General features: G+C 49.8%; 1 protein-coding gene across 2 annotated transcripts in view; it reads right to left on the bottom strand.

Annotated features, from left to right (window-relative positions):
* Nucleotides 1–27,904, bottom strand: part of LOC121350840 (voltage-dependent T-type calcium channel subunit alpha-1H-like) — a 108,269-nt gene that overhangs the window by 41,333 nt on the left and 39,032 nt on the right. For both annotated transcript variants that reach the window (XM_041462553.1, XM_041462554.1), the window contains exons 9-14: nucleotides 10,346–10,497; nucleotides 8,715–8,900; nucleotides 7,579–7,696; nucleotides 5,976–6,131; nucleotides 2,993–3,083; nucleotides 1,460–1,668 (exon numbers count right to left, since the gene is read on the bottom strand). In XM_041462553.1, coding sequence (XP_041318487.1) covers nucleotides 1,460–1,668; nucleotides 2,993–3,083; nucleotides 5,976–6,131; nucleotides 7,579–7,696; nucleotides 8,715–8,900; nucleotides 10,346–10,497 — 912 coding nt within the window. The remainder of the gene's footprint in view (nucleotides 1–1,459; nucleotides 1,669–2,992; nucleotides 3,084–5,975; nucleotides 6,132–7,578; nucleotides 7,697–8,714; nucleotides 8,901–10,345; nucleotides 10,498–27,904) is intronic.

Genomic DNA, 27,904 nt, shown 5'->3' with positions numbered 1-27,904 from the left:
GCTGAACTTTGCTCACGTTCTGGTAGTTTCAGCTCACAACTTCCCTGCCTTCCAAAGGGAACCTGAGTCACTCAAGTGCCTGGTGGGAATTGTGCCCCTATTTCCATTACTTTCCTCCCATTTGCTGCGTGAGGAAGTGGAGTGAATGTTCCTCCTCCACAAATTTCAGTGTGTGTCTGCACACTTGGGCAGGTACCAGGCATTTCCCAGGAGGAGAGAGCTTAAGATCAGCACAGAAAAGCCAGCAGGAAAACTCCTTTTCCCTCCACGGCTTCCTCCCAGCACAAACCAAGGCAAGCTGCCTTCCTCCTCCTCCTCCTCAGTGCAGCCTGCCTGCTTCCTCTGCCTCTGGCTGGTGGCACTGCCACGCTCCCTGAGAAAGGATGGGAAGGATGAACATCCCTGTCCAGCAGCTCGCACTGCCACGAAAGCCCAAGGCAAACAGCAGTCAGCTCTGTTTGCTTTTCAAAGGCATGAGGTTGACTAAGCAGCTTAGCAAGGGGGATGGTGGCTGTGCCTGGGCGTGAGGTGCCTTCACGCTCTGCTGCCTTGATTTGAACAAGATCTCGCAGCTCTGGAGCACTGGAGTGGGACGGATAAACAGCAGCAGAAATCCACTCTGCCTGGTGCCTCTGCTCCCTGGGTGCCCAGAGCTGCCCTCCTCCCTCCCTGCTGCAGGCACAGCAGCAGCTCAGCCAGATCCTGGCATCGGGTGAATGTCACAGCCTCTTTGGGAACTCTGTGCCTTCCAAAGGAATCGTGGAATTATGGAATGGCTTGGCTTGGAAGGGACCTTGAAGATCATCTCATCACATCTCCTCATTCCAAATCCCCTCAGCCCTTGTTCCATCGATTTCCCCTCCAACAGGGCTGTGGGACTGTCCCCAGAGCTCAAGGGAAAATGCTTCATTCCCCTGACACGGCATAAATTCAAGATACAACCTCAAAACACCAGGGGGGCTGCAGGTCTCATCCTCACAGAACACCTGACAGCCTCTCCAAGACATCCCAAATGGCTGGTGTGGCTGGAAACGATCCCTGCTCCTCCTCTGAGGGGTCGGGGGCAGCTGGACTCATTCAGGTTATGGCTCTCCAGTGGGATGGTTTGGCAAGGCTTCCAGGGATCCTGGTACATCCCTGTTTTCCCTTTCCATGGACTCACTGTCCCTGGCTGTTCTGCTGTCACTGTCCTGCCCCAGCTCTGTTCTCCTCCTGACTTTCTACACATTTCCCACCTCCACCATCCCCCTTTTCATTTTCCAGCAACGCCTGTCCCCAGTGTCCCAAATGACCCTAAGCTGAGCTCAGCCAGTGCTGATAACACCACCCTTGTGGCATCAACCCCTGTAAGTGCCATTCCCTCCATCCTTGTGGGTCCCTTCCACCCCAGAACATCCCACCACCTGGAAACCAAGACCCCCACACTGCTCTGTGTCACTTGCTGGCCACGAGAACCTACCAAGGACTTCTGGTCGTAGCCCGTGGGGTCCAGCGAGGCGTTGCTGCCTCTCCTCGAGTCCCCGAGGGCGTGCAGGGAGTCCAGGTGTGGGGAGCACTTCGGGGTGGGCATCGGGGTGGCCGCCGTGCGCATGATGATGGGCGGGGGCACGGCCCCCCTGCCCTCCAGGTGCCCATTTGGAGTGACAGCCAGCGAGTACATCTTCATCTCTGCATGGAAGGGGACAGAGTGCCACCATCATATTTTCTGAAAAATCCCTTCGCCCAGGGTTTCGCTCCTGGGGAGCTGAGAAGCCTCAGAGGAAAAGGAAAGCAGTAGTTATCTGATTTGCTTCTCCTGTGTTTTGCTGCTTTGGAATGTGGTTGGAGATTGTTTACCCACAGGTGATTGTTTCATGTGAATTGTTTTGATTTATTGGCCAATCAGGGTCAAGCTGTATGCAGGCTCTGGAAAGAGTAATGAGTTTTCATTATTATCTTTTTAGCCTTCTGTAAGTATCCTTTCTGTATTCTTTAGTATAGTTTAATATAGTATTCTTTAATATAATATAGTATCTTAAAATAATAAATTAGCCTTCTAAGAACATGGAGTCAGATTCATCATTCCTTCCTGCCACAGGGCACCCTGCAAATACAATAACAGAGGACACCACGTGAGGGGACACTGCTCCTGGGGAGCTGCAGGAGCTCTGCCACGTGGAGCTGTGGGCAGTGAGATCCCCCCAAGGTGTTGAAAGGCGTTGGGTGAACGCCACGACCTCTTAAGGGACCTTTGGGAACTCAGTGTCCTCCAAAGGAATTGTGGAATTATGGAACGGCTTGGAAGGGATTTCTGCCTCAGCTTCCCCAAAAAATGGCTCTGCCCCTTCCTCAGCTGAATTCCATCTGCTCCCCACAACCAGCATCTCCTTGGCTGAAACAAATCCTGGTTTAGAAGCATTTGGAGGGATCCTCACAGAGCCCAAGCTGGGAATCAAAGGAAGCAGGAACTGAAGAGGCTCTTGTTTGCCATCATTCACTGTTAAAATGTGTGATCCCTTTTTGTCACCCCTCTGGCTGCAAAGTGAAGGCTGTCACCTCCAATTCCATGTTTTTGGTACACCAGAGCAGTGTGGGCCTCCCCTCAAACCGACTGCCAGACCCTCCTGGAACACAAATGAGCAGCAACATTTTCCATCCATCAAACCTCACCCAAATGCATTTTGTGTGGGAAACCAAAAGGAACAGATGAGAACTTGATTGATTGGAAAAGCTGCCGAGAAGTGGGGTGAGAACATTGCTGTCAGCAAAGCACTCTGTGCTAATGGTGCAGGAGGAGGGAGGAGACACAGCTAAAAATTCTTGGGGAACGTTTAAATTAGAAAAACATCTGTCTAAAGGAAATATCAGTGCTCATTTAGCCTCCCCTACACTTTGCAGAGCTGCTCTGGTGACTTTGCAATCAGATTAATTGCTAAATTAACTGGATTCTTTCATTGTGGAAGCAGAGCTGTAGCTCCCAGATTCCCAGGAAAATGCAGACACAAAGCCCCACCTGTTGCTCTGAAGTCTTTCAGCTTCTCAAACTCGTCCTCGAAGTTGGCAGATGTCTTGTCCTCATCTGTGTCTGACCTGTTGGCATCTCCCTGCAGAGAGGAGGAGGGTAATTAACAGACACAATTAATTAGGATTCCTCAGCAGCTCAGAGCTACCTCTGCTCCCCGTGGGTGGCTTATGCCAAATTCCCTCTGAGACCACCCTGGGAATGGTCCCAGGCAAGTCCCTCTCCCTTGTTTTCACTCATTTGGACAGAAAGGACCATGCTGTGGTTGTCACCATGTCCCTGCCTGCTCCAGGAACAGCAAATCCCAGGGAAAACATCCCAGAGCAGCTGGAATTGCAGGAATGACTGAAAAACCTGGCACGGTGGGGCTCCTTGTTTGCTCTCTCCGTGATCCCTGCTGAAAGCACTTAGGGTTTGATGTCAAATGGTGTCAGAGGGTTTTAATTCCCTGTTTGACAGCACTTTCAAATTGACTTAGATCTGGAAAGCCTGATTTGCTTTCTCCGTGCTGGCTGGGATTGTTTTGGGAAATCTCTTGGCAACCTGAGGCAGAGGGAACGAGGCCAGTTTGCCTGGCAGCCCTGCAGCAGCTCAGGACAGGGAACAGCTACCCTCACCCTGCCTTTCCTCCTGGGAGCCCTGCTCGTTTTCCCTTCTGGGCAGATCTGCTACCAGAAATGATCAGCCTGGGACAGAGGAGCCATCCTCAGGTTCTCCTTGCTCAGGGAGGGATTCCAGCGGAATGCCAGCAGGACTCTGGCTGGATTCCTCAGCATGGCAGAAATCTGTGCAAACTGACAGCAAAGGGCTGGATTAAGGAGCTGATCCCAGAGAAAGGAGCACAGCTCCTTGCCTGGTGCCTGGACAAACCCCCCCAGTTTCCAGAGGCAGGGGCTGAAGTGGCAATGAAGTTCACTTTGCTGTGATTTATTGCCAAGTGCTGCAGCCAGGATGAGTGAATGGCTCGAGCTCCCCAATTCATCTTTGTTTCACAGCAGAAACACCAGTGCAGAGTGGATGAAAGATCTGCACAATTTTGGAAGGTTTGCCTGCTCTCCCAGAGCAGCTCTGGGGGGGATTTCAAAATGACATGGGAACGGTGTAAACACAAATATGCAATTATGGCCCTGTTTGAAGTCTGGCTACTTGTACTAAACACAAATGTACTAAAAATGGGTTTGTGGCCATTTAAGTCTGTTCTCTTCTAGGAAAACTCCTGGCAAACTTGCTCCAGAGGCAGATCAGGAGCTGGGATCAGCCTGAGAGTGTGTGTTGTGCTTCACAGGACAATTTTTAGTGTCCTTGCTGAAACCCTGCTGATGGTTCTGAATTGAGAGCAGCTCTCAGCTGTCCCAGGAGTCCCTCTCCAGATAAATAAAAGGAACACCTGAGCAAATGGAGGAGAAATTCCCCTCAGACTCCTGTGATTGCTCAGAACAGCCCCTGTCAGAGGGCAAAGAGGTCAAAACAAGAATTCTGCCCCATTCCCAGCATAGCAGAAGAACCAGGGATGACAAAACCAAACCCAGCTCCACGAGAATTTGCCTTTGGTTTGCACCCAGAGCAGCCTGCTTTGGTGGAAAGTTCCCTGCCCGTGGCAGGGGGTTGGAACCAGAACTTTAAAGTCCCTTCCAAGCCAAAGCATTCCAGGATTCCACAATTTCTCAGTCCAAGGCATGAGAGGAGCCCTGGCAGCTGAGAAGGGTTTTGTGTAATGCCTCTCCCTGAGACAAGTGACAAGCCCACAGGCCTGATGTCAGGATTGATAATAAATGGGAGTGGAGAGCAAAATGTGCCCTGCAAATGCCATGCCTGTGGTTGCTGGCCCTTGGGGTGAATAATCCGGGCTGGGAAAAGCAGAGCTTGCACACATTTAAATCATGGTCTGTAACAGCTCTGAAAGGAGCCATTAGGGCTGAGCAGGGAAACCACAGCTTGTCTGGAGGAGCAATCAGGCACTCAGAGAGCTCTGGCTTCACATCAGCACCAGGTTCAACCTCCCAGAGGGCAGGGGAGGAACGGGAGCTGCTCCCTGCAATGATCCCTGAGAGGAGAAAACTTCCTTGCACCTCAAAGCATCATCCTAAAGATCTGAGAATTCAATGTCAGGAACTTGGGAACAGCTTTAGAGCAGCTGTGCTCCTGGCTTTAAATAACATTGAAGGGACAGAGCCCCAAGGAAAGGACAGGGCTCATCCTGCCTGGTCCTCAGGGCTGGAACTGGCCATCCTAAAGATCTGAGAATTCAATGTCAGGAACTTGGGAACAGCTTTAGAGCAGCTGTGCTCCTGGCTTTAAATATTCCACAAGGGACAGGGCTCATCCTGCCTGGTCCTCAGGGCTGGAACTGGCTGGAACATGTGGAATCACAGGACAGAGCCATGGACAGCACCATGAGGGGAAAGTCCTGCCTAGAACCCTGAGCTCCCTTCAGGACAAGGCAACCAGCCCTTATCAAGGGAAAACAGCAGATTGAATCTTTTTGGATTTTAGTAAAAGTTTTGAATGTATTGAAGCCTGAGTCCCACCACGCAGAAACACAAACCACGGGGTATGTGGGAGATTTGGTGAGTAAAATTAATGCTAAATTATTTCTTCTAAATCACACAGTGTAGGAGATCAGAGTCCTGGTCCCCCAATTCCCATTCCACATCCAGTGGGCTTTAACTGCAAAGATTGACCAGAAGTGCTTCACGTGCCCAACATGAATCATCTGCACCCCTTAAATTTAAATTTAGGGCTGCAAAGATTAGTTCAGAAGAGCTTTGCATGCCCAGCCCAGCTCATCTGCACCCCTTAAATTTAAACTTAGAGCTGCAGAAATTGATCCAGAAGAGCTTCAAGTGCCCAGCCCAGCTCATCTGCACCCCTTAAATTTAAATGTAGGGCTGCCTGCATGGGTAGATGTTTCCCTGATGGATCATCCCCACACGTGTGTCAGCTCTCTCCCCCTCCCTCGACCTGGATGTCTCACCTCTGCCTGGAATCCTTCCACCAGGATGGCCACCAGCAGGTTGAAGAGCACGTAATTGCCAAAGGTCATCAGGGCCACGAAGTAGAGGGCGGCCCAGGAGGAGGTGGAGGCCATCCCGTTGTAGAGCACCACGTTCCAGTCCTCCTGCGTGAGGATCTGCAGGGAAAGGGCAGCCCTGAGCTCCTGCACTCCTCTGTGCACTGAAATCCTGCCATTTCCCCTCTCCTCCCGACCTTTCCGCTGGCAGGTCTCATGAGATGAGGCAGCAGGAATTGCTTTTCTCAGCTCTTTGCATGTTGATTTCGGATCACGTTGTGGAAATTTGCCTTTGTTTAGATCTTTGCACCTCTGCTGGCCAAGCCTGCCCTCCCTGCAGGAAGGTCTGGCACTGCCCTGCCCAGACAGGACACTTTAGATCCAAGATATCCCAAGGTGAAGGATGCACTGTCCTCATCCCATTATTTCCTGGAGGTGTTGCCTCCTTTGATAACCATCAGAAGATAACAGACCTGAGGCCTCAGATCTTGTCTCCTTTCAGGCTGCTCTTTAGAAGGCAGCTGGAGCTGAAGGAAAGGGTAAGGGACAGGATATTTAATGAGATAAATGACACTGGGTGGCTCCAGAACCTCAGGGAAGTTGTTTCCTTCAGGTAAAAAACATTGGGCAATAAAAAATCCCCATCACTGCAAAGCTTTGCTCTGAGGGATCTTCCTCAGGGATTTTCACTCTCCAGCTTCAAAAATCCTGGAGCCTTAGGAAAATGGATGACAGGCTCGTGTTCCACATTAATTCTTGCAATGAAAACGGCCTCAAACCCCCTGAACCAAGGTGGCTTTGGGGACAGGAGTGCTGCACTGAGTCATGCTGCTCAATAACCTTCCTGGGACACAGGACTGAGCCTTTGTGCTCTGTGCCAGCTGCATTTCCCAAGGGACTGGGAGGAGAAATGCAGCAATCCGTGTGTTGGGAAGGGAAAAATGGGAAGCTCTGAGGCTGGGGCTGATTTGTCCTTGTTCCTTTGTGAGAATTTATATCCACAGGGAAGGCTCTGGCCTGGTTTCCACCTTGAGTGATGCTACTCTGCCTTCAGAAACTTCATTTACACTTGTTGCACTCAGATTCTAAAGCCTGAGCTTTGAAACACAAAAGAGTAATTTTTATATTTAAAATATCCTTGAAACAGCATTAACCTTGAATCCTCTGTTGTGGAACCTGCCAGAAATTTCAGGCACAAACCAGGCTGCGGGGAAAACACAACTTTTTATGTCAAGGCTTCCCCAGCACCTCCAGCTCTGATTTGGGAGGGGATTTGTCACTCCCAGTTACACAGAATTGTTTGCAAAAGGCAGTGAAGGAGACAGAGATCTGCAGAGTAGGAGCAGGACGGGCAGCAAAAAGGAAAATAAGAGTAGATGCCCTCCTTTTACTGACAAGAGGTATGGACAGTGCTGATTTGGAGTGGATTTCTTCTCCATCAGGGCTTTTAGACCCATCTCTGCCCTAATAACTCTTCACTCCAGACTTGACACCTCCTGGAAGAGTTTCGTGGAATAAAAACTCCTCATGTTCCCCCTTAAAACATCCCTGAGGACGCAGAGCTTACCTGGAACACGGTCACGATGGCCCAAAGTAAGGAATCAAAATTCTTCCTGTCTGGAACCGTGTCTCCCGTGTCGGTTTTCAGGCTGAACTTGCACCCAAAAAGATGCATACCAAGGATGCTGGGGGGAGGAAAGAGGGAGATGGAAGAAACACCTGGGTGAAATGTGGTTGCACGGAGGATTGCAGGGGTTTTATGGATGCTTTTCCACTCCCAGTGGTTTTTTTTGACCCCGCAATTTGGTTCTCCTGCCTCACATTTCATTCCAGTTGTCTGCATTGAAGGAAAATCCGGGATCTCCTTTGTCTGGAAAAATTACAAACCACGTTGCCAGCTCCCTAGTTTCCAAGCAAAGGATTCTGAGGGGCATTAGAGGGTCAAACAGACAGAAATCTTGGAACCTGCACAAATTCCACCCCAAATCTAACACTGGAATGGTCCAGTCAGTGACAGGCACAGCTCAGGAGCCTCTGAGGGGCAATTATTGACTGTTTTGCATCCTTCATTTTCCTCTGGAATGATGGCATTCCATGAAAAACAGGCTGGAAAGGGGTAAATATCCCACTGTGAGAATTCCCCCTGATGCCTCAGGTTTAGCTTTTGTATTTTTCAGATTCTGTGCTGCTTTAGTGTGCAGTTCTGAGCTTCATATGAGGGGACGGTGAGCTCTCTGCACAGAGCAGGGAGACAAAACAATTCCATCTAGCTGGGGACAAGGACAAATGATCCAAATCTCAGGCCCAAGAGCACAAACAACGTGGGCTGAAGAGAGAAAAACAAGAAGGATGGGACTTGATAACCTAAAGCTGTAATTGGACAATTAACTCCAATCTGCAAATGGAGCAGAACTTACAAAAGTGAGAGACCCTGTGAGCGGTCGTGCATTTTGTGACCATTTTGGTTCATCTTGGGTGTAGCCCTGGCCAGGCCCAAGGTGTATCCATTGAGGCCTTTTAATAAATCCCTAATTCATCCTTTAACTCTGTCCAGCCTCTGTTCTATCCTTTAATTCTTCTAGCCTCTGTTCTAGCCCAGCCTTCCCAATCATCACCCCCAAACGGGTGGCGTGTCCCTATCCCCACCCAGCCATCCCAGAAGCGGAACAACGCCTCGAGGAAGAGCTGCCAGCCCAAAAATACCTGAAGATGAAGATGAAGAGCATGAGCAGCATGCAGAAGGTGGCCACGTTGTCCATGGTCTTCATGAGCACCACGAGCTGGCGGCGCAGGGCGGGCATGAAGCGCACCAGCTTCAGCACGCGGAGCAGCCGGAACGTCCTGAGCACGGACAGGCCCCCGTCCGACTGCCCAATGATCTCCCAGACACTGTGGGGACACGGGGACACTGCTAGCACCAGCAGTTCTGCTCCCTGGCAGCTGATCCCCCGAGGAATCTCCCCTTTTCCTGCTCTTTCCACCTCCTGGAAGCAGCTTCGCTCACCAGCGGTGCGGTCGCGCCTCTGGCGGCACAGCTCGTCTGGTTTACAGCTGGTTTTGGGGTCAATTCCCTCCTTAATTCACTATATTTCCTGAGGTTCTCCATGTCTGCAGGGACATGGGGACACTGCTAGCACCAGCAGTTCTGCTCCCTGGCAGCTGATCCCCCTGGGAATCTCCCCTTTTCCTGCTCCTTTCCCGCTCCTGGAAGCGGCTTCGCTCGCCAGCGGTGCGGTTGTGCCTCTGGTGGCACAGCTCATCTGCTTTACAGCTGGTTTTGGGGTCAATTCCCTCCTTAATTCCCTTTTTTTCTGGGTTCTCCATGTCTGCACCACTGCAATAATGTGGATCAGAATTTTGTCCTAGGAATATCCATTCCTATGATATAGGAATATCACCACAGCTCTATTCATTAAAACAAAGCATTTTTCTTCCAGAAACACTTAAGAGAATTAGGAAAACAAAAAATCACTTCAAGGCAGTAGGATCAATAGTTTTTATGTCTCTTGAGGTATTTATCTCCCTTCAAAACATCCAGAGGGATTTTGGAGGGTTGGTTTGATCAGACCACAGAATGACCTTTGTTCAGAACCTTGAACCTTGTCTGGATCAAAGGGTTGTTCCAAGGCCACTCTCCTGGATTACATCTCTGTCTCCCTGGAATTCTTTGCCCCAAATTACTGATTGAGGGGTGATCAGAAAGGATCCCAGCACTGGGGTGTGGCTGGGACAGTGTCCCCTGGGGAGCACAGCAGAGCAGGGCCCTCCCTTCCCCTCCTGCTTGCCCAGTTCCAGCCCAGCTGGGGTCATTTGGGAGAGGGAGGGCACTGCTGGGGTATGGACACTCCCAGCACCCCTTTCCCAGGACCAGCCACGCTGCACTTGAGTGGAAAATCCACCCCAGTGCCAGATGTGTGGCATAAATAGATTTTCCTCTCCATCTGCCAGGTTGATTTACTTTGGACAGCCCCCCTAAGGACAGGAATCCAAAAGTCCAGCACAATTACAGCACATCCCAACCCTGGATTAACACATGGAATCACAGAATCACCAGGTGGAAGAGACTTGGAAGATCATCGAGTCCAGCCCATGCCCTAACACCTCCTCACCAACTAAACCATGGCACCGAGTGCCACATCCAATCCTTTTTTAAACACATCCAGGGATGGTGACTCCACCACCTCCCTGGACAGACAGTTCCAGTGCCCAACCACTCTTTCAGTAAAAACCCTTTTCCTAACATCCAACCTGAATTTCCCTTGCCATCCCTGATCCCCACCCCACTCCCCAGCCCATCTGAACCCTCAGCAGAAAAGCCACGGTGGGGGAAGGACCTGATGACCACGATGATCCCGTCGAAGATGTTGTAGGGGTTCTTGATGTAGCCAAAGATCCCAAAGGCCAGGAGTTTCAGGAGCATCTCCAGGGCAAACATGCTGGTGAAGACGATGTTGCTGATCTCCAGGGCGTTGGTCAGCTCGTCTGGCTGCAGGCAGAAAAGCAACGTGGTCAGAGAAAATGGGAAAGGCTGGAATGTTCCTCCTGCTGGGATTTGTGCTCCTTCTGGAAAGCCATGGAAGAAAAAGAATTGTCTGCGGGAACAGCAGATAAACCTCCCGGAGTTCCCTGTGAGTTTTACTGGGATCACAGGATCCCAGCCCAGCTCTGGAGCAGCTGGAGAACAATTGTGCCCAATCCAAAATAATTCAAGCTAAGCAAAGGAGAGGTTTGTTCACTGTTCCAAGATAGAATTATCCAAGCTGGAATCTGCCTGGATTCACGTGGATCACTCTGCTTTTACTGCACTGACTCCAGTAGGACTTTGTGGATGCTGCTATATAGGAATATAGGATATTGCTGTATGTGATATAGGAATATAGGATATTCCTGTATGTGATATAAGAATACAGGATATTCCTGTGATATAGGAATATAGGATATTCCTGTATGTGATATAGGAATATCAGCTCTATTCACTAAAACAAAGCATTTTTCTTCCAGACATCTCCAAAGAGCATTAGGAAAAAAAAAATAATAAAGTCAGTGGGATCAATAGTTTTATGTCTCTTGAGGTACTTATCTCCCTTTGGGAATTGCCCCCAAACCCCCCAGATGGTGTTTCCTAAACCCAGCAGATTTTAAGTGCCAGCAGCTGAGTGCCAGGACTGCATTCAGGATCTCTGAATTTCTCTGGCTGTACAAGATTTTAATGGAGCTGAAACCCAAGATTTTTCCATGCCCCTCTTCTATCCCAGCACCACATTCCCTCGGGCTTCCAGACATTCCATTCCTTTCCTGGGGAGTGCAGCAAAGCCTGCCCAGCACCCAGGCTCCCAAAAAAAAAAAAAAAGGGAAAAGGTGGGATTGATCTGCTCCCTCCCTGGAGATCAATCCCACAGCACCTGGCTCTGCAATGAGCATTTCTAGTTCCAGGCCTGCTCCTTTGTGAGACAAAATGAGCCTTTTTCATTTCCTTTTCCTTAGTGTAATAACATTGTCTGGGAAAAAGTGTGATTTTCATATCTGACTCATCTCCTGGACTGATAATAATTTCCTTTATTCCCCATCCCTCGTTAGGGGGGTAAAAATCGGCTGGTTTTGGGGGATGTTGTTGCACTACTTGAGGCTCTGTAACACATCCACACTCAGCAAATCCAACCCTTGGCAGTGGAAGGAGAGGGCGAAAGAGTTAAGTGGGATTTGGGAAGAGCCCACACATCCCCTCCAGCCCGTGGGCTGCTAATGAGCCATCATTCACTGCTAAATTACTCCCTGCAATCGTCTGTCTGCTGCTCAACCATTTATCCGGGGGAAGAGCACTCAGAGCTCCAGGTTCTAATCCATAAACTCGGATTGCCATGGGATACCGGGGAAGGACTGGGAAATTTGCAGTTCTTTCCCTGAGCAGCAGGGCCCCATTCTCTCACATCAGGCAGAGCTCATCCATCCTATTCCTTTGCCTCACAACGCCAAAACTACCTGGTGTCATGGTTTGGAATTAAAAATTAAATCAGAATTAAAAAAAATAAAATTAGCGAACCAAAACCACTACACAAAATTAGTATTTCCACCCAGTTCCACAAAATTAGTATTTCCACCCAGTTCCACAAAATTAGTATTTCCACCCAGTTTCGGACTGAAACCAAGTTCCAGGCCTGCTCCTTTGTGAGACAAAATGAGCCTTTTTCATTTCCTTTTCCTTAGTGTAATAACATTGTCTGGGAAAAAGTGTGATTTTCATATCTGACTCATCTCCTGGACTGATAATAATTTCCTTTGTTCCCCATCCCTCGTTAGGGGGGTAAAAATCGGCTGGTTTTGGGGGATGTTGTTGCACTACTTGAGGCTCTGTAACACATCCACACTCAGCAAATCCAACCCTTGGCAGTGGAAGGAGAGGGCGAAAGAGTTAAGTGGGATTTGGGAAGAGCCCACACATCCCCTCCAGCCCGTGGGCTGCTAATGAGCCATCATTCACTGCTAAATTACTCCCTGCAATCGTCTGTCTGCTGCTCAACCATTTATCCGGGGGAAGAGCACTCAGAGCTCCAGGTTCTAATCCATAAACTCGGATTGCCATGGGATACCGGGGAAGGACTGGGAAATTTGCAGTTCTTTCCCTGAGCAGCAGGGCCCCATTCTCTCACATCAGGCAGAGCTCATCCATCCTACTCCTTTGCCTCACAACGCCAAAACTACCTGGTGTCATGGTTTGGAATTAAAAATTAAAAATTAAATCAGAATTAAAAAAAAAAAATAAAATTAGCGAACCAAAACCATTACACAAAATTAGTATTTCCACCCAGTTCCACAAAATTAGTATTTCCACCCAGTTTTGGACTGAAACCACCACACCTGGGGAAAGGCAAAAAACCCCCAAAAACCTCATCAGAGGCTCAGGGCTGCTCTGGGATGGAATTTAAGCAGCTCTCCACAGAGACTGATCCCAAAATAGCCCTGCAGGCTCCCAGGCTGTCCTGCTCCAAGCCACAGTGGGGACAGGACACGGTGCTGGCAGCGTCCCGAGCTCTCTGTCAGGACCTGGCACGTTCAGGGTCCTCCCAGGCAGGGCTGGAGAGGGAATTCTTGACAAGGAGCAAAATAACTCATTAAAGTCTGGTGTCCCTGCAGGCACAGCTCCTGGAACAGGGTGTGGGTGGCAGGCAAGGCTGGGAAATGAATGATAATTGTCAGCGAGGAATCACACAGAATCCCAGGAGCAGGAATCACACAGAATCCCAGGATCACTGAGGTGGGAAAACACCTCCAGGACCATCAGGCCTGATCCCCACCTTGTCCCCAGCCCAGAGCTCTGAGTGCCAGATCCAGGAATTCCTTGGACACCTCCAGGGATGGGCACCCCAAACCTCCCTGGGCAGTTCCAGTGCCTGACCAGCCTTTCCATGAAGAAATTCCTCCTGATGTCCAACCTGAGCCTCCCCTGGCACAGCCTGAGGCCATTTCCTCTCATCTTTTTGCTGATTATCTAGGAGAAGAAGCCACCACCATTCTTGACAGGAATCTGCAGCTTGCTGGGGTTGTTCTGTTTTTCCTGCTGTTCCCCAGCACTTTTTTCCTGGGAAACATGGAAAACCTGCCCACTGCTGTTCCCAGAACCTCGTCGTCTCCCACGGAGCAGCAGCCTCATGCACTGAAGGCAAACCTAGTGTGGGGTTCTCCAAATTCCCCTTGCTGCTGCCCAGAGTTACAATTTTATCACGAAAACTGGGCTTCCTGGTGGTCACTTCAGAATCCCCAATCCTGGAATGATGTGGATATAGAAGCACAGAATCACTAAGGTTGGAAAATACCTCAAAGATAATTGAGTGCGTCATGGTAAGACAATCTCAGGGTCATCACCAAAAAAGTCAGTGTTGAGTCTGAAAAGCTGAACAACCTAAACACCATAAGGCAAATAAAAGGAATTTGTACATTGTTACTCTCTAAAATCCCAAGTTTCCTTAGGCAAACCCAAGATTCTCCTGTGGAGCACTGAGCCAATCCTGAATTTATTTCCCAGTTTCCTTTGACAATTTGTGCCCTTTTTGCTTTGTCTCCAGCGCCGTGACTTTTCCTTCCTGTTGAAGTCTGGGAGAAAATCCGCAGTGATCTGTCAGGGAGGGGAGAGAAGCCACGAGGGACAGGGACAGGAGAGGACAAGGAGGTGGCCTGGAACGTCAGCAGCTGTGCCCAGGAGCTGATCCAGCAGATTGGAGCACGGCAGGACGCCTGGGAAAGGTTGACAGACGGCTGACACTGCAAAATCTCACCTCAGGGATCTTCATTATCCTTTTGGGATGGTGTTTGGAGGCAGGCAGCACTAATGTGATGACAGGACCAGCTGTGAGCAGGGATGTTGGAGCGGGATCCTGCCGGGACACCAGGCAGGACCCGCCGGGCACGGACAAGGACGGATGGCCCTGAACGGCGGCCAAGCTCTGCTGGGAGCTTGGGGATTGCTGGAGAGGATGCTGAGGAGCAGATGAACCAAACATCTAATGCTCCAAGCCTTCCAGTGCAATTATCTTCTCCTGACACCAACGGGAGCCCGGGAAACGGGGATATTTTTACGCCTTCTGAAATGGTTTATTGCTCGCAGCACAAATTTCCCGCTCGCTGACGAACAAAGATCCACGAGGAGGGTCAAGGAAGGGACACTCAAGATGGATTTGGCCATTCCCCTGCAGTCAGCCACTAGGAGCCACTGTTGATTTTGCCCGAATTAAAGCCAGTCCCAGAGCAGGAATTTTTCCAGGAGTCTTTTTCTGCGGGTGAAACAAATCGTTGATTTGCTGAAACCAAAGCTTTTCATGGCGAGGATTATTTTCGTCCAACTTTCTGGCTGGGAGAAAACGAAATTGCAACAACATTTTCAAATTGCTGCAATGTCTCGTTTTGACCTGCTCAGAGCTGGAAACTTCAGGCTTTTGGCTCAAGCAGTGGTTCTGTCATGAGATGCAGCTCGGATGGGGATGTGTGACAAAGCCTGGCAGCAAAATGAGGCACTTCCAGAAGAGTTGGTCTAAAGTGGAGGTTTTTGCTTTTTGCCAGTTTTTTTCCAAAGCCTCAACAATTCTGGCAGGGAAAATACCTGCCCTCCATTGGGCTCCAAGGTGCACCAGGAAAAAATTCCTTTTCCAAACACAAAGAGGGTGAGCACAACTTCCCAGGAGCTTTGGGGATCTCCACATCTGCTGCTGCTGCAATTATTGACCTTTACATCAGTCCAGGATTCCAGGGCCAAAAGGTCACCACGTGGAATTGCTGGAGGTTCCAGAATGCTCAGGAATCCCCAGAATATGGGAGAAGATTGGCAATGCTGGCGTGAGGATCCCCCAGGCTGGACGTGGAGGCTGGAATGGGAATGGCCGTGCTGGAAACTGTCACCAAAACCAGCACAGAATGGTTTCACCCCAAGTCCCACTGGCAGATCCCAGAGAATGCTCAAAACAGTTCAGATTCGAGTCTAAACTTTAGAATTTCAGATTTAAATAATCCTTGGGTTGCAGGATTAAATTTCCCACTATTCAAGGGAAGGGCAGGAACTGTGTGGGATCAGTTTGGGAGATTTCAGCATCCTTGAGTTTAACTAAGAGCAAGCCCTGACTGCAGGCAAAACACATCCCCTCTCTGCCCATTTTCAAGGCCATATTTATGCTGCAGAATATTCCAGCGATTCCAAACTATGCTTTTATTAGGGACAAACCTCAAACAGTTCATTCCAAGTTCAGATAAACAGACCAAAAAAAAAAAAAAAATCCTTTCCTAAATAGTTTAGGTCTGAAAACCTCGGAAGCTGAGAATCTGCCACTTGTGGTTTTAGCAAGGACCCCAGAGCCTTGCTGGAACCACGGAATCCAATAAAAGAGAAACTCATCATGGTCCAATTATCGATGGCTCCTCCAAGCAGACAATGAAGGGTGGATTTTGCAGCCTCAGATTCTCTTTGTGCACCTGAATTCCTGCAGTTCTCCAAGGACTGGGATCTCTTTGTGCCTCTTTTTCCTCTCGCCCACCTTCTCCCTCATCTCCTTTGATTGCTGCATCCACCAGCTGCTATTTTACATAATTTAGGCTCGGTCCCAACAGGACAACTGAACACCTTTCTGCTCTGAAATAATCACACCTGCATCCCTCACAGTGGAGAAAAGGGCTCTTCCACACCACCTCCTCCTGCTGATTGAGCAGGGAGGTTTCCAGAGTTAAAAATGTTGTTTTTCTTCAGAAATCCCCCTCCAAAGCAGCTCAACTTTTCCTGAGCTGGGAGATCTGAGAGTGGCAGAGCCCCGAGGAGCAGTAAACAAACCCAGAACATTGAGTCTCATAAACATCCTTTGCACTTGGGTTGTTTTTGCTCTTAGTCCCGAGCCTAAAGCTGTCAATGGGACTTGCAGCACTTGTTTATGTTGGCTTTTCTGCTTTAGATGTTGCATTCAGCCCACAGAGGCTCTGACCAGGCACAATAATGATCTGTCAATCCCTGCCTGGCTCCGGGGCACTCCTGTTTCCTCCCCTCGCCTCATTTTTGGGCAATTATAATTCTCCAATTACCAGGTTTTCCACTGCGACAGAGTTCACCTGTCTGCAGCCCCATGTCAAAGAGTTAAAACCCACAGAGAATGCAGAGAGAGGAGAAGGAACCCAGGGACTTCATGGTCACCTTCCACCAGCCCAGGGTGCTCCAAGCCCTGTCCAGCCTGGCCTGGGACACTTCCAGGGATCCACAGCTTCTCCGGGAATCTGTGCCAGGCTTCCCCACCCTCACAGGGAGAAATCTGAGTCTTCCCAGGAGAAGAAAGAGGGGAGGAGGGATCTCCCAGGCAGGCACTCAGTGCTCAGTTCCACACAGCAGGGACAGGCTGCCCTGCCCTCCTCACTCTGCTGGGTTTTATTTCCAGCTGTGTCATTCCCCTGCCTCTGGAGCAGCCTGGGCAAAAAGCTCCTTTTCCAGGGAGTTTCAGGAGGCAGAGGAAGCAGAGCTGTCAGGGGATGTAAGTGACACCCCAGCGAAGATGAAGGCTCCGTTTTGACCTTTATTTTTCTCTCCTTCTCTGCTTGTCAAAGATCAAACTGAGCAATTCTGATATTTCTGAGGTAAGTAAACAACCCAGCCAAGCAAACAAGCAGAACCCCCCGAGCAATTGCAGACCTGGCTGCTTCCTCCTCTGCTTTCCCTGCCTTTAAAAAAAAAAATCAAACCCAAAAAACCCCAGGAATAACACAAGTGGGCTTTTCAACTCCTGCATCTGAAAATATCTCCTGTGTAAACCATTTGGTTGAAGTTTATTTACTACAAGATTGGACTCTTCATGTCTGAAAATCAACTTCAAACTGGTTTAGTCCATCTACACCACAGGAATTGCCTTCCTTTATGTGATAAAACGTCCTAAAAAAAAAAGGGTTTGGGTGGTGTTTTCCCAGGCTCATGAGCACAGTTCAAAGTTATTTCTGCTCTCTGGCCTTGGAAAGGGATCAGGGACTTGAACCAGGATATCCCAGCCCTGGAAACTGAGATATTTTGCTATTTTGGGGTGCCACTGCCCCAAATTTAACAGCCAGACACAACCACAACCTCTCAGAAGCACAAGTCCTACTCAAGAAGGGGTTCTCTGTTATTAAAGCCTCTCCTAAAAGTTGTGGCGTTAAGGAGTTTGTGCTTTCCCCTGGAAAAAAAAAAAAAGTGTCACTGAGAGATTTCCAAATGGGCTCTGCTTCAAAGTAGGCTGGAAACAGGAGGAAAAAAAGATCTCTTTTCCTTGTGCCTGCTGATGGATGTTCCCTCTCTGGGTTTGGAATGAAAAATGGGGAATTTATTCCCTCAGTCACCTCCACTCTCAGGTTTTATGCCTCCCTCTAAATGGGATCCTTCATGTGGAGCGATAACAATTTAATTGAAGATAACTGATGGTAATTTTTCCTCCTTTCAATTGACCTGCTTGATCTCCTAATGCTCTGCAGAGTTCCTTTTAACTCCCTGCTCCATGGTTAATGATTCCATACCCAGATGCAAAACTCTGCTCCTTCCTGGAGCTGCCAAGGGGACACTGGGGGGTGGAGGAAGCACCAAAACCCAAACCCAGCAGAGCTCAGCTTCTCCTGCAGTGACCAGATTCCAAATTCAGGCACTCCCCAAGATTTTTGTGCCAGTCCTTCGAGTTCAGGTTTGGATATTGGGAAGGAATTGTTCCCTTTAATTCCCAGAGAAGCTGTGGATCCCTGGGAGTGTCCAAGGCCAGGCTGGACAGGGCTTGGAGCACCCTGGGATGGTGGAGGGTGACCCTGGGGGTGGCACTGGATGAGCTTTAAGGTCCCTTCCAACCCACCCCATCCCAGGGTTCTCAGTCTCCAGGCTGGGAATGTTTTCTCTCCAGAAGAATCCCTGGATGCCACACTTCCCCGTCCTGCAAGAAGAGCCACAGAGCAGAGTTTGTTCTCTGGGATAATCAACTTCCCTCAGAAGCTTCCCTGGCAGGAGATCCCACGTGGCAGAACATATTTGCGGTATTACTTTCCCATTTCTCAGTTTCATTCAGCAAAATGCAATTTCATTTCCAGTGACATAAATGCCAAGCAGGATTAGATCAAGTGCTGCCTGCTCCAGCCTCTGGAGGACAGGACCAGGGCAATCTGAAATGTTATCAGCAGAACTGTTTGGGAAAGCAGGGCAATCAGCTGGGTTATATCCGGGTGCAGGATCACTTGGAGTGACAGATGGCTCAAAAATAAGCCTTAAAATTAGAAAAACCCACCCAAACCCTGTAAAACAATGCCCCAAAGCAGGCCAGCAGTGCTCAGGTTCAGTTATTAAATGAGAAGTCACAGCAGGAAGGAACCAGCTCTCCAAATAAGCAGGGAATGGCTCCAGCAAAGCCCCAGGAGCAGCTGGGAGAACTGGACACTGCTCCCACTGTCAGGAAAAAGAGGGAAAATGGGAATGTGGCTGTGCTGGGTGCAGGGATCACCCTCAGGAGCATCCACCAGGAGATGCTCTGGCCTCTTCCCAGCACCCCAGAACCTGTTACTGGAGCCTTTTCCCTGGAAATAGGAGCAGGTTTCTCTCTGCTGCCATCCCACCCTGCATGGCCTTGGCTCCTTTAAAAGCCTCTGGCCAAAATCCAGGGAATTCATCCAGCCTGAATCATTCCCATCCATATGCTGAGCAGCACCAGTGGATCTGCTGGCCAGGACAGCTCAGAGCAGGGCCTGGCCTGACTCTCATCCAAGAAATTTGGCTTCTCTCTCACCATAAAAAAATTACATTCACACAAGGAATTCTATCCACACGGCTCCTGCCCACTGCAAAGCTGTTCTTGACCACGCTCTGTGCTGAAGTCAATAATTAATGGCCCCAAAGTCATCAGCACAATGCCTGAAATCAGCTTTGTTTGGCTGGTTAACCACAAAGAATTAATTTTTAAAATATAATGCAGCATTCCTACTGATTTATGATCCTTTAAAAATACATTTTAATAAATATATCTTTATATTTAGGGTGAAGATATCTCAAATCTCATTGATTTGAAAGAAGAATGAGGCTCTACCTTTTCTTTTTAGGCATGAACTGAATCCTGGGATATGAAAAGCTGGAATATTTAAGACTGGGATACACACAAAACCCATGGAATATGCTACAGCCCCTTGCAGGCAAAAAGGAGCAACAGAGAGCCAGCCTGAAGGAATCTGCACAAGAAATGAAGGTGAATTATGGATTTTTCTTGGGAAAATCCTCCAGGATCCCAAGAGGATCACAGGTGGCACCACATGCACTGAAGGTGGCAGGACATGCACACAGAGAGAGAGTAAAGAACCATTTCCCAACTCTTTGATGACACTTTAGCAACGATTCCATGATCTTTATCCAGCTCCTGGCTCTCTGAAACCCCGGGATCAAAGACCTTTGGGTTGTCATTAGCAGGCAAACCCAATAGAAGTTGTTTACTTCGGCCGAGTTAATGGCACTGGAAATATTTAATCAAAAAATGGACACACTCCCCCTATTACTGCCAAGATGATTCAGAAGGGGCCACTTAAATCTGGTTTGTCAAGCCATTACTCATCCCCTGCTAATAGAGCTTTATGGAGAGACCCTTTGAAAAATGCACTTTGGTGATCCGCGGGCATCGGGAGATGAAACACATCAGGGGAGCACAGCAGGGGCTGCTGCTGGGGAGGAAGGTGGGCATGTGTTTAGTCTGTGCTTGAAAAAAAACCTCGGCTTAGTCATCTGTGCAGCCCAGGAGAGGAGCTGGAGAGGCTGGAGGGAGAAATGAGTTCAAGGAGAGGGTAATTCTTGGAAAAAAAACGGGAGCCGGCGGCTGGACCCGACCTCTGAGTGCCTAAGTGGGATGTGAAGAGATGGGAGAAGGTTGAGAGAGGTTTTAAAAGGTTTGAGGGTCTTGGAATAGGAGGAGGAAATGAAAATGTTGGAGGACAGGAGGAGAAAAGCTGGGGGTGTGTCGTGTTTGGGCACAGGGAGTTCTTCATGGGTTTCCCTTTGGGAAACTGAATCCCAGAATGGTTTGGGTGGAAGGGACCGTAAAGCCCATCCAGTGCCACCTCCTGCCATGGGCAGGGACACCTCCCACTGTCCCAGGGTGCTCCAAGACCCATCCAACCTGGCCTTGGACACTTCCAGGGACCCACAGCTTCTCTGAGAATTCACACAGCTTCCCACCCTCACAGGGAGGAATTTCTTCCCAATATCCCATCTGTCCCTGCCCTCTGCTCAGTTTGAAGCCATTTCCCCTGTCCTGGCACTCCAGGCTCTTGTAAAAGATCTCTCTCCACCTTTCTTGCAGATTCCCTTCAGGCACTGAAAAGCCACAATTCACTGACCCCAAATCCTCTTCTCCAGGCTGAACAATCCCAATTCCAGCTAATCCCAATTAACCAGGGCTGTTCACCTCCTCAGTGCCAGGAAACCTCTGAGCACCCTGAGATGGCAACACTTGATCCTGCCTTAGAGCCTGGGGATGGACCAGCTGAGCTGAGCTCTATTTATTGTGATTTTTGTGACACTGGATCAAAAAGATCCTTTGGGATCCTAGGATCCCCTAGGATGGGAAACTCACGTTTTCCACAGGCTGATGAAGCTCAGGGACATCCAGTGGGGACAGCACAGCTGGAGGAACCTCCAGCCCTTCTATCTCCCAAGACTGGACTGCCCCAATTTTGATACAGCTTCCCAAAGAGAGAAATGCTCCCAAATTGCTGAAGATCCCAAGGTTTAACAGCACGGAAATGATCATCTGCAAACCCACATCTGGAACCCAGGCAGCAGCTCCTCCCTGCTCAGATCAAACACAGCCAGGAGAACAAATCCAGGGGAAATCCAGCCTTCCTCCCCTCCAGCAAACCCAAAACAAGCCCAGCAATCATCCCGAGCTCCTTTTTGTCTGGGAAAGCACAAAGCTGTGAGAGCCCAGGGGGCTGCAGCCCGCAGCCAAAGCAGGCAGATGGGAACCTTGGAGCTCCATGATGTTCTTCCCAGTGAATTATTGATCCCTCCTTTCAGCCACCAGCACCAGACTAAAGCAGCAATTAAAGCCCATCCGCCAGGATCAGAAAGGGAAAGCAAAAAGACAAAAAGGTACAAAAGCAGAGGCTGTGTTTGCCAGCAGCCTCCAGCACGTGCAGCTGGCACTGGGAAGGAGCGGTTCTCCAGAAGCTCCTGCTCCATTTCAGCTCGGGAATTCTGGAATTATGGAATGCCCTGAGCTGGGAGGGACACACAAGGATCAAAGCCCAGCTCCTGCCCTGCAAAAATCCCACCCTGTGCATCCCTGGGAGCGTTGTCCCCATGCTCTGGGGCTGTGCCATTCCCTGGGGAGCTGTTCCAGACACCCTCCAGGGAAGAACTCTTCCCCAAAATCCAACCTAAAGCTCCCCTGGCACAGCTCCAACAGGGAGCAGAGCTCTCTGTGGCCCCTGGGAGAAGCTGCAGGCCACTTGTGCCTGAGGAATTTAGAAGCTGCAGACTTGTGCCTGAGGAATTTAAAAATAAACATTAAAAAATAACAACATTAAAAAAATAAAAGAAATATGAATAAAACAAGGATTAGAAAACAGCAATAAAAAATAAAATCAAGAATAAAAAAAAAAACAACAACAACAAGCACCGACATCCCTCCTGCTCCCTGAGATGAGAGGAGCTTGTTCTGCTGAGGCAGGGAAGGGCTCCAGGGGTCAGGGAGGAATTCCAAGGAAAAGGGAAGGACTCCAGAGGTCAGGGAGGAATTCCAAGGAAAAGGAAAGGACTCCAGAGGTCAGGGAGGAATTCCAAGGCAGGGAAGGAATTCCAGAGGTCAGGAAGGAATTCCAAGGACAGGAGAGATCAGAAAGGAATTCCAAGGCAGGGAAGGACAGCAGAGGTCAGGAAGGAATTCCAAGGCCAGCAGAGGTCAGGGAGGAACCCCAAGGCAGAGCTGCCCTGCAGCACAGTGGGATCACCTGGACACTGCACTGAGGGAAAGGCTGGAATTTCCAAGTGGGAGCAAAAAGCAGCAGGAGAGCTCAGTGAGCCCTGCCCCTCATCACCTCTTTGTATCCCATAATTCTACCCAGGCCCAGGATTTCCTGATTTCAGAGCCTGGAGATGGCCCAGTGCTCCCACATTTTCACCTTCTTGACCAAAAAACCCCTCCAATGAAATGAAATTCTATGAAAACACCACCAATATTCACAGAAATCACTGTGCTGACTTTGTACTGTGCTTCTCTTGCCATATTTATTCCTAACTTTGGGAAAAGAACAAAAAGGTCTGGAAAACAGGGCTTCTAACCGAGGAGGTGACTTTCCATGGGATTTTTCCTTTTGCAGGAATTATGCCTCACCCCCAAGCCTGCCCTGGATTTCAGTGTGGTTTTATTGTTATGGGAACAGAATGATACAGGAAAAAATAAAAAAATCAGTGGTTCTAATTTGATATAATGACATAAAATCACTGCTAAAATAATGAAATTCCGCTGGATTAGCCCTAATAACAGCAGCACTAATTAAAATTATTGCAGTTCACTATTACTGTGAGGGTGGTGAACACCTGAGGCTGTCCCCAGGCAGGAGTGGGTGAGTTTGGTTTTGGGGGTCGTTAGTTCAGCCTGGGTGAGCCGGGCAAAGGGGGCTGTTAACCAACACTAATTACCCACCACTAATTACGGCAGCAATAACAACACCAGGCTCTGCCAACCCCCTGCACGCCCCGCACCCAGCTGGGGAGGAGATGGCAGGCAGGGACAGACAAACAAACAAAGCAGGATTTCAGTGCATTCCCCATCCCTGGCAGTGCCCATGTTGGAGCAGCCTGGGGCAGTGGAAGGTCCCTGCCCATGGAACAAAATCCCTTTCAAGGTCCCTTCAGCCCAAACCGTTCTGGGATTATTTCATTTGCTGCTTTCTCTCTTCCATGACCCAGTGAAGTTTTTTTTCCCTGGTTTTTCCCAGCCCTGCCATGGCTCTGAGTGGCAGAAGTGAAGCAGGGAGAGCCACGAGGAGCAGACACAGAACCAGAGCTGCCCCAAACCCCTGCTCAGCCCAGACCCCACGGCTGCTCCCGAGCCCGGATCCACCTCCTGCTCCCAGGAAAGAGCCAAACCGATCCAAATCCTCCAGGCAGGGATGGAACAGGCAACACCAGGTGGAATTTGAGAGCGGGAGTGAGAGAACTTAGCCTGCAGCTCCTGCCTGCTGGCTTCCATGACCTCCTAAATCTCCACCCCCAACCCTGAGCAAACACCGAGCTCCCAAAAACTCCTGCCCTGATGGAAATCCTCCTCGTGGGCTCCCAAAGCGGGCAGACCATGCTGAAACCTGCCAGATTATTTCATTTGTGGCATCTCGAGCAATTATTCGCTGCAAGCCAGGCTGGAGGAGGTGGCGAGAGTTTCCATGGCGATGAGCTGGCATCGCCTTGGTGACCACGGGCTGCCGGTGCTGCTGAAGCACCCTGACCTCTGCACAGCTGAGCACAGCACGGAATTTCCTCCTTCCCTGACTAATGGTGGCTTTTATTGGAGCTCAGCTCCAGCCAGGAGCTGCCTCAGGTGGTTGTGCAGAGCCAGGGAAGCATCCTGGGTTCGTGGCAGCCAAGCCTGAATTAACCTGTCCCTCAAGTCAAGCCCAGCTCCGATCCCGGCTGCTCCTGAGCCTCAATCCACCAACTAGAAAATGAAACAGAGGAGAGCCAGCACTTCATTAGCCCAGACATCAAAAGCAAATTAATCTATCAGCGTTTAAAGCCTTTAAGAGAGGTCACGCTGAGAGACAGATGTGTTAACAAGGTGCAGGAGTGGCTGGTGCATCAAAAAGCAGCTTTGCAGCTTCCTCCCAGGTGAGGAGTTCATCCAGATTTCTGTGGGAGAGTCAGAACTGAGTCTGTCTCCCTCCAAACCCTCTCCAGATAAAGTTTGTGTTAGCATCAAAGCCTCATCCTGAGCTCACGTGGCAGGAAATTGTTGCATCTCTGCCTTTGAGAGCTCCCACTGCTTCCTCTCCCAACTTTTCTGGCTGGACTGACTCCTGCCCCAAACCTCGAGTTCCTTTTCAAATCCAAGCCCTGCACTCCACAACCCCAAAGTGGTTCCCGTGGAGATGCTAAAAAAAAAAAAAAAAAAAACAAACCAAAGGCGCCTTTGGGGTGCAGAACTGGGCAGGACAGAAGTTTGGGAGAGCAGCAAAGGCTGGGAGAGAGGAGTGAGGAGGGAACTGGGGACCTGCTGCCCCGGAGCTGCAGGGAACAGGCTCCAGTTTGGCTCCCAAAACAGAATTATGGAATCATGGGATGTCCTGGTTGGAAAGGACCCACAGGAATTATCCAGCCCTGCACAGACCCCACAACAATCCCAGCCTGGGCATCCCTGAGTGGTGTCCAAACCCTCCTGGAGCCTTGGGGCCGTGCCCATTCCCTGGGGAGCCTGGGCAGTGCCAGCACCCTCTGGAGTGAAGAACCTTTCCCTAAAATCCAACCTGACCCTCCCTGGCACAGCTCCAGCTATTCCCTGGTCCCAGGAGCTGCAGATCCCCTGAGTTTCCCCTCAGCCTCCTCCTCTCCAGGCTGACTGAGGCACGGAAAAGTCCCCGGACACGGCCAAAACTTCACATCCTGTTGACACAACTCCCTGGAGCCACACAGAGCCCAAAGCAGAGTGCAGTGACCCTAAAGACACACAGCCACATATTCTAACAAGTCCTTCTGCTCCAAGCACACCATTCCCCAGTAGATTTGATACTTTCCAGGCCAAATTCCTCATTTAAACAAAAGTCAGGAGCTATTTTGTCTCGTTTCAGCAAACCTCCCTTAAAATCACCCAGCCAGGACTTCACACTTCAGCCACAGCAGTGAGGAAGCACAAGGGGACAGTGCCAGCGTGGCAGGGGACACTGGGCAGCCTGGGGGACAGGCAGAGCATCCCTGCCTTCAGCCACAGGAATTGGGACATCTGGAGAACACACCAGAAATGTTCTGGAGCATCCTGTGCCTCCTGGTGAGTGCTCACCCCTGGGATTTGAACATATGGCTGCAGCAAGCTTGCCCAGTGCCACTCTGATGTTTTTAACCATCAAATCAGTCCCCCAGGCTCCCCAGCCTGCATTTCCCCTCCCTATCAAACAAAGGAAAAGAATTCAATTTGGGGTTTCGAGAGTTTCCAGCAAAGATATACAATTAGAAAAATATTCACTGCAGATGATGATAAATAACCCTGGGCTGGAGAGCCTCAGAAAATATCAGTTCTTCAGGCGGGTGTGATGACACCAAGTCTTCTGCAGGGCTGTTTTACAAGCTTTCCCCTGAGCCCAAACTTGTTAACCTTCATTTCCCTGCCTGTTTGCAGAGGAGTGACAGCTGCAGCCATAAATCCAGCACTCAGGTTTCCTGTCAGAGTTAAAAAATCAGATATGGATGAAACCCTCTGCTGTTACACCCTGACGAGCAAGAAGGAGGGGAAGGGAAAAAAAAAAAAAAGAAAAAAAAAAGAAGTGGGAGGAAAGCCACAGCTTTAAAAAAATTTCTGAAATACAAAAGGACTTGTGCAAGTCGGGTGGGAAACATGCACTGCATGGTTTCCTTCCCTCATTACCTGTCTGGAGTCTGAGCCTGCCTGTCCATCACCCCCTCCAGGTTCAACTCAGCCTCAGGAACAGGGAAAAGCTGTTCTTGGGAAAGGAAGGAGCTGAGGAACATCCCCCAGCCATCAAACTCCCCACCCCACATCAGCCAGGGAGTGATCCCTGCTGCTCTGGGGTGTCTGTGTGTGCTGGGAGCCTGGCAGGGATGTGAATCCCATCATTCCAGCCTGGAAAAGGGGGGACACAACCAGGGAGACAAGCAGAGAAATGGGAGCAGCCTTTTGGGTATCTTTCAGAAGTGTTTTTGGGGGGTTCTGAGTTGTTCCCTGCATCACCTCTGGCTCTGGTGCTTCCAGAGGCACAAACTGGGATTTCTGGCCGTGCCCACTGTGGCACGCAGGGCACCGGGAGCTGGCAGCAGCACATCAGGAGCTCCTGCAGAGCCACCCGAGCTGCTGATCCGTGCTCCTGGCTCTGCAGCACACACGGGTCACTGTGAGGAGATAATTGCCCAGCAACCCACGCTGTTCTCTGGCCCAAAATCATCTCCGCAAACGACTTTCAACTCTGTGTCCTCCCAGACAAACGATGCCCTCAGGGTGGATGTTTTGCCCCTGAAGCCTTCAGGAATGAAAGGAAAATGCTGATTCTCTCCCATATCCTGTTCTCTCCCCAGCGGTTTCATTTATTCCCGTTTATTGATTGGGTTTGAGGCTGCTCAGAGCTGGGAAATTCCTGCCTGATGTGCCTGGGGAAGAGAGAGGCAGGGATTTGTGCCCCTGATCCCAGCTCTGCTCCAGGTGCAGTTCTGGGAGCTGCCAGCACCCCCTGGCCTCCCATCCCACCCCAATCCAAAGGAAGGAACCAATCCTTGTATAGTCATGTCAGAGACAGGGAATTACAGGATCCATCTGTCTGCAGCAAAGCCAATTCCCTCTGGAGTATATAAAATTAACTCTTTTTTTTTTTTCCTTGTTTTTGGATGTTGTTTTCTCTGTTTTACTACAACCACAACTCTCAGATTTGTCTGTGTGTGGGACAAGGAGAGGACAAGGACAGGGAGAGAGAAGATTTTAATCTGGGCAGGGATCAGGCAGGAGAGAAAACTCCTGGGAAAGTGGTCTCCTGGCCCATCCTCCCTGCTCTAAAAAAGCTTTGCCACTGATGCTCCGAGGGCTGTGCACTGTGTTTTTCCCAAATTGGGAGTCAGGCTGTCTTTAGGGCTGTAAACCAGACAGTGCAAACAAAAATAGAGCTGGAAAAAGAATGCGAGCAGGGATGCCAAACCTTCCTCATTTCCAAGAGTCTCGCTCCTCTCACACCAGCTTTCCACCCCACTCCTAAAAAAGCATCCCCATCCTGGAACACAAACCCCAGCAGGAGCTTGCAAGGTGACATTTTCATTCATAATTCTGGGAAATCTCCCTGTCCCCGGTTAAGAGCTGAGCAGAATCCACGGCTGGGTTGGCAGCAGTGGGGATGGAACTCTCAGGTGCCCAGGGGAAGGAGCTGCATTGCCACCCTGAGCATCTTTAATCCACACCTGGCTGCTCCTTCCATGCCTTCACAAGGTTTCTCTCGGTTTCATCTGCTTTACAGGTGCAAGGCTCTGTTCCCATTCCCAATTTTATCATTCCTTACAATAACTCAAAGTCACCAAAATTGGAAAAGACTTCCAAGATCATCAACACACCACTAACCCACATCATGAAATGCCACATCCACTGATTTTTCCAGCATTTTCAGGGATGGTGACCCCACCACTACTCTGGGCAGCCCCTTCCAGTGTTTAACCAAGGAGAAAATATTTCCTAAAATGCCACCTGACACAT

Source organism: Pyrgilauda ruficollis, unplaced genomic scaffold (genome assembly GCF_017590135.1).
Source record: "Pyrgilauda ruficollis isolate IOZ18807 unplaced genomic scaffold, ASM1759013v1 scaffold16, whole genome shotgun sequence".
NCBI lineage: Eukaryota > Metazoa > Chordata > Aves > Passeriformes > Passeridae > Pyrgilauda > Pyrgilauda ruficollis.
Note: the sequence above shows the minus strand (reverse complement) of the source record. Positions and strands in the feature narration are given on the sequence as shown.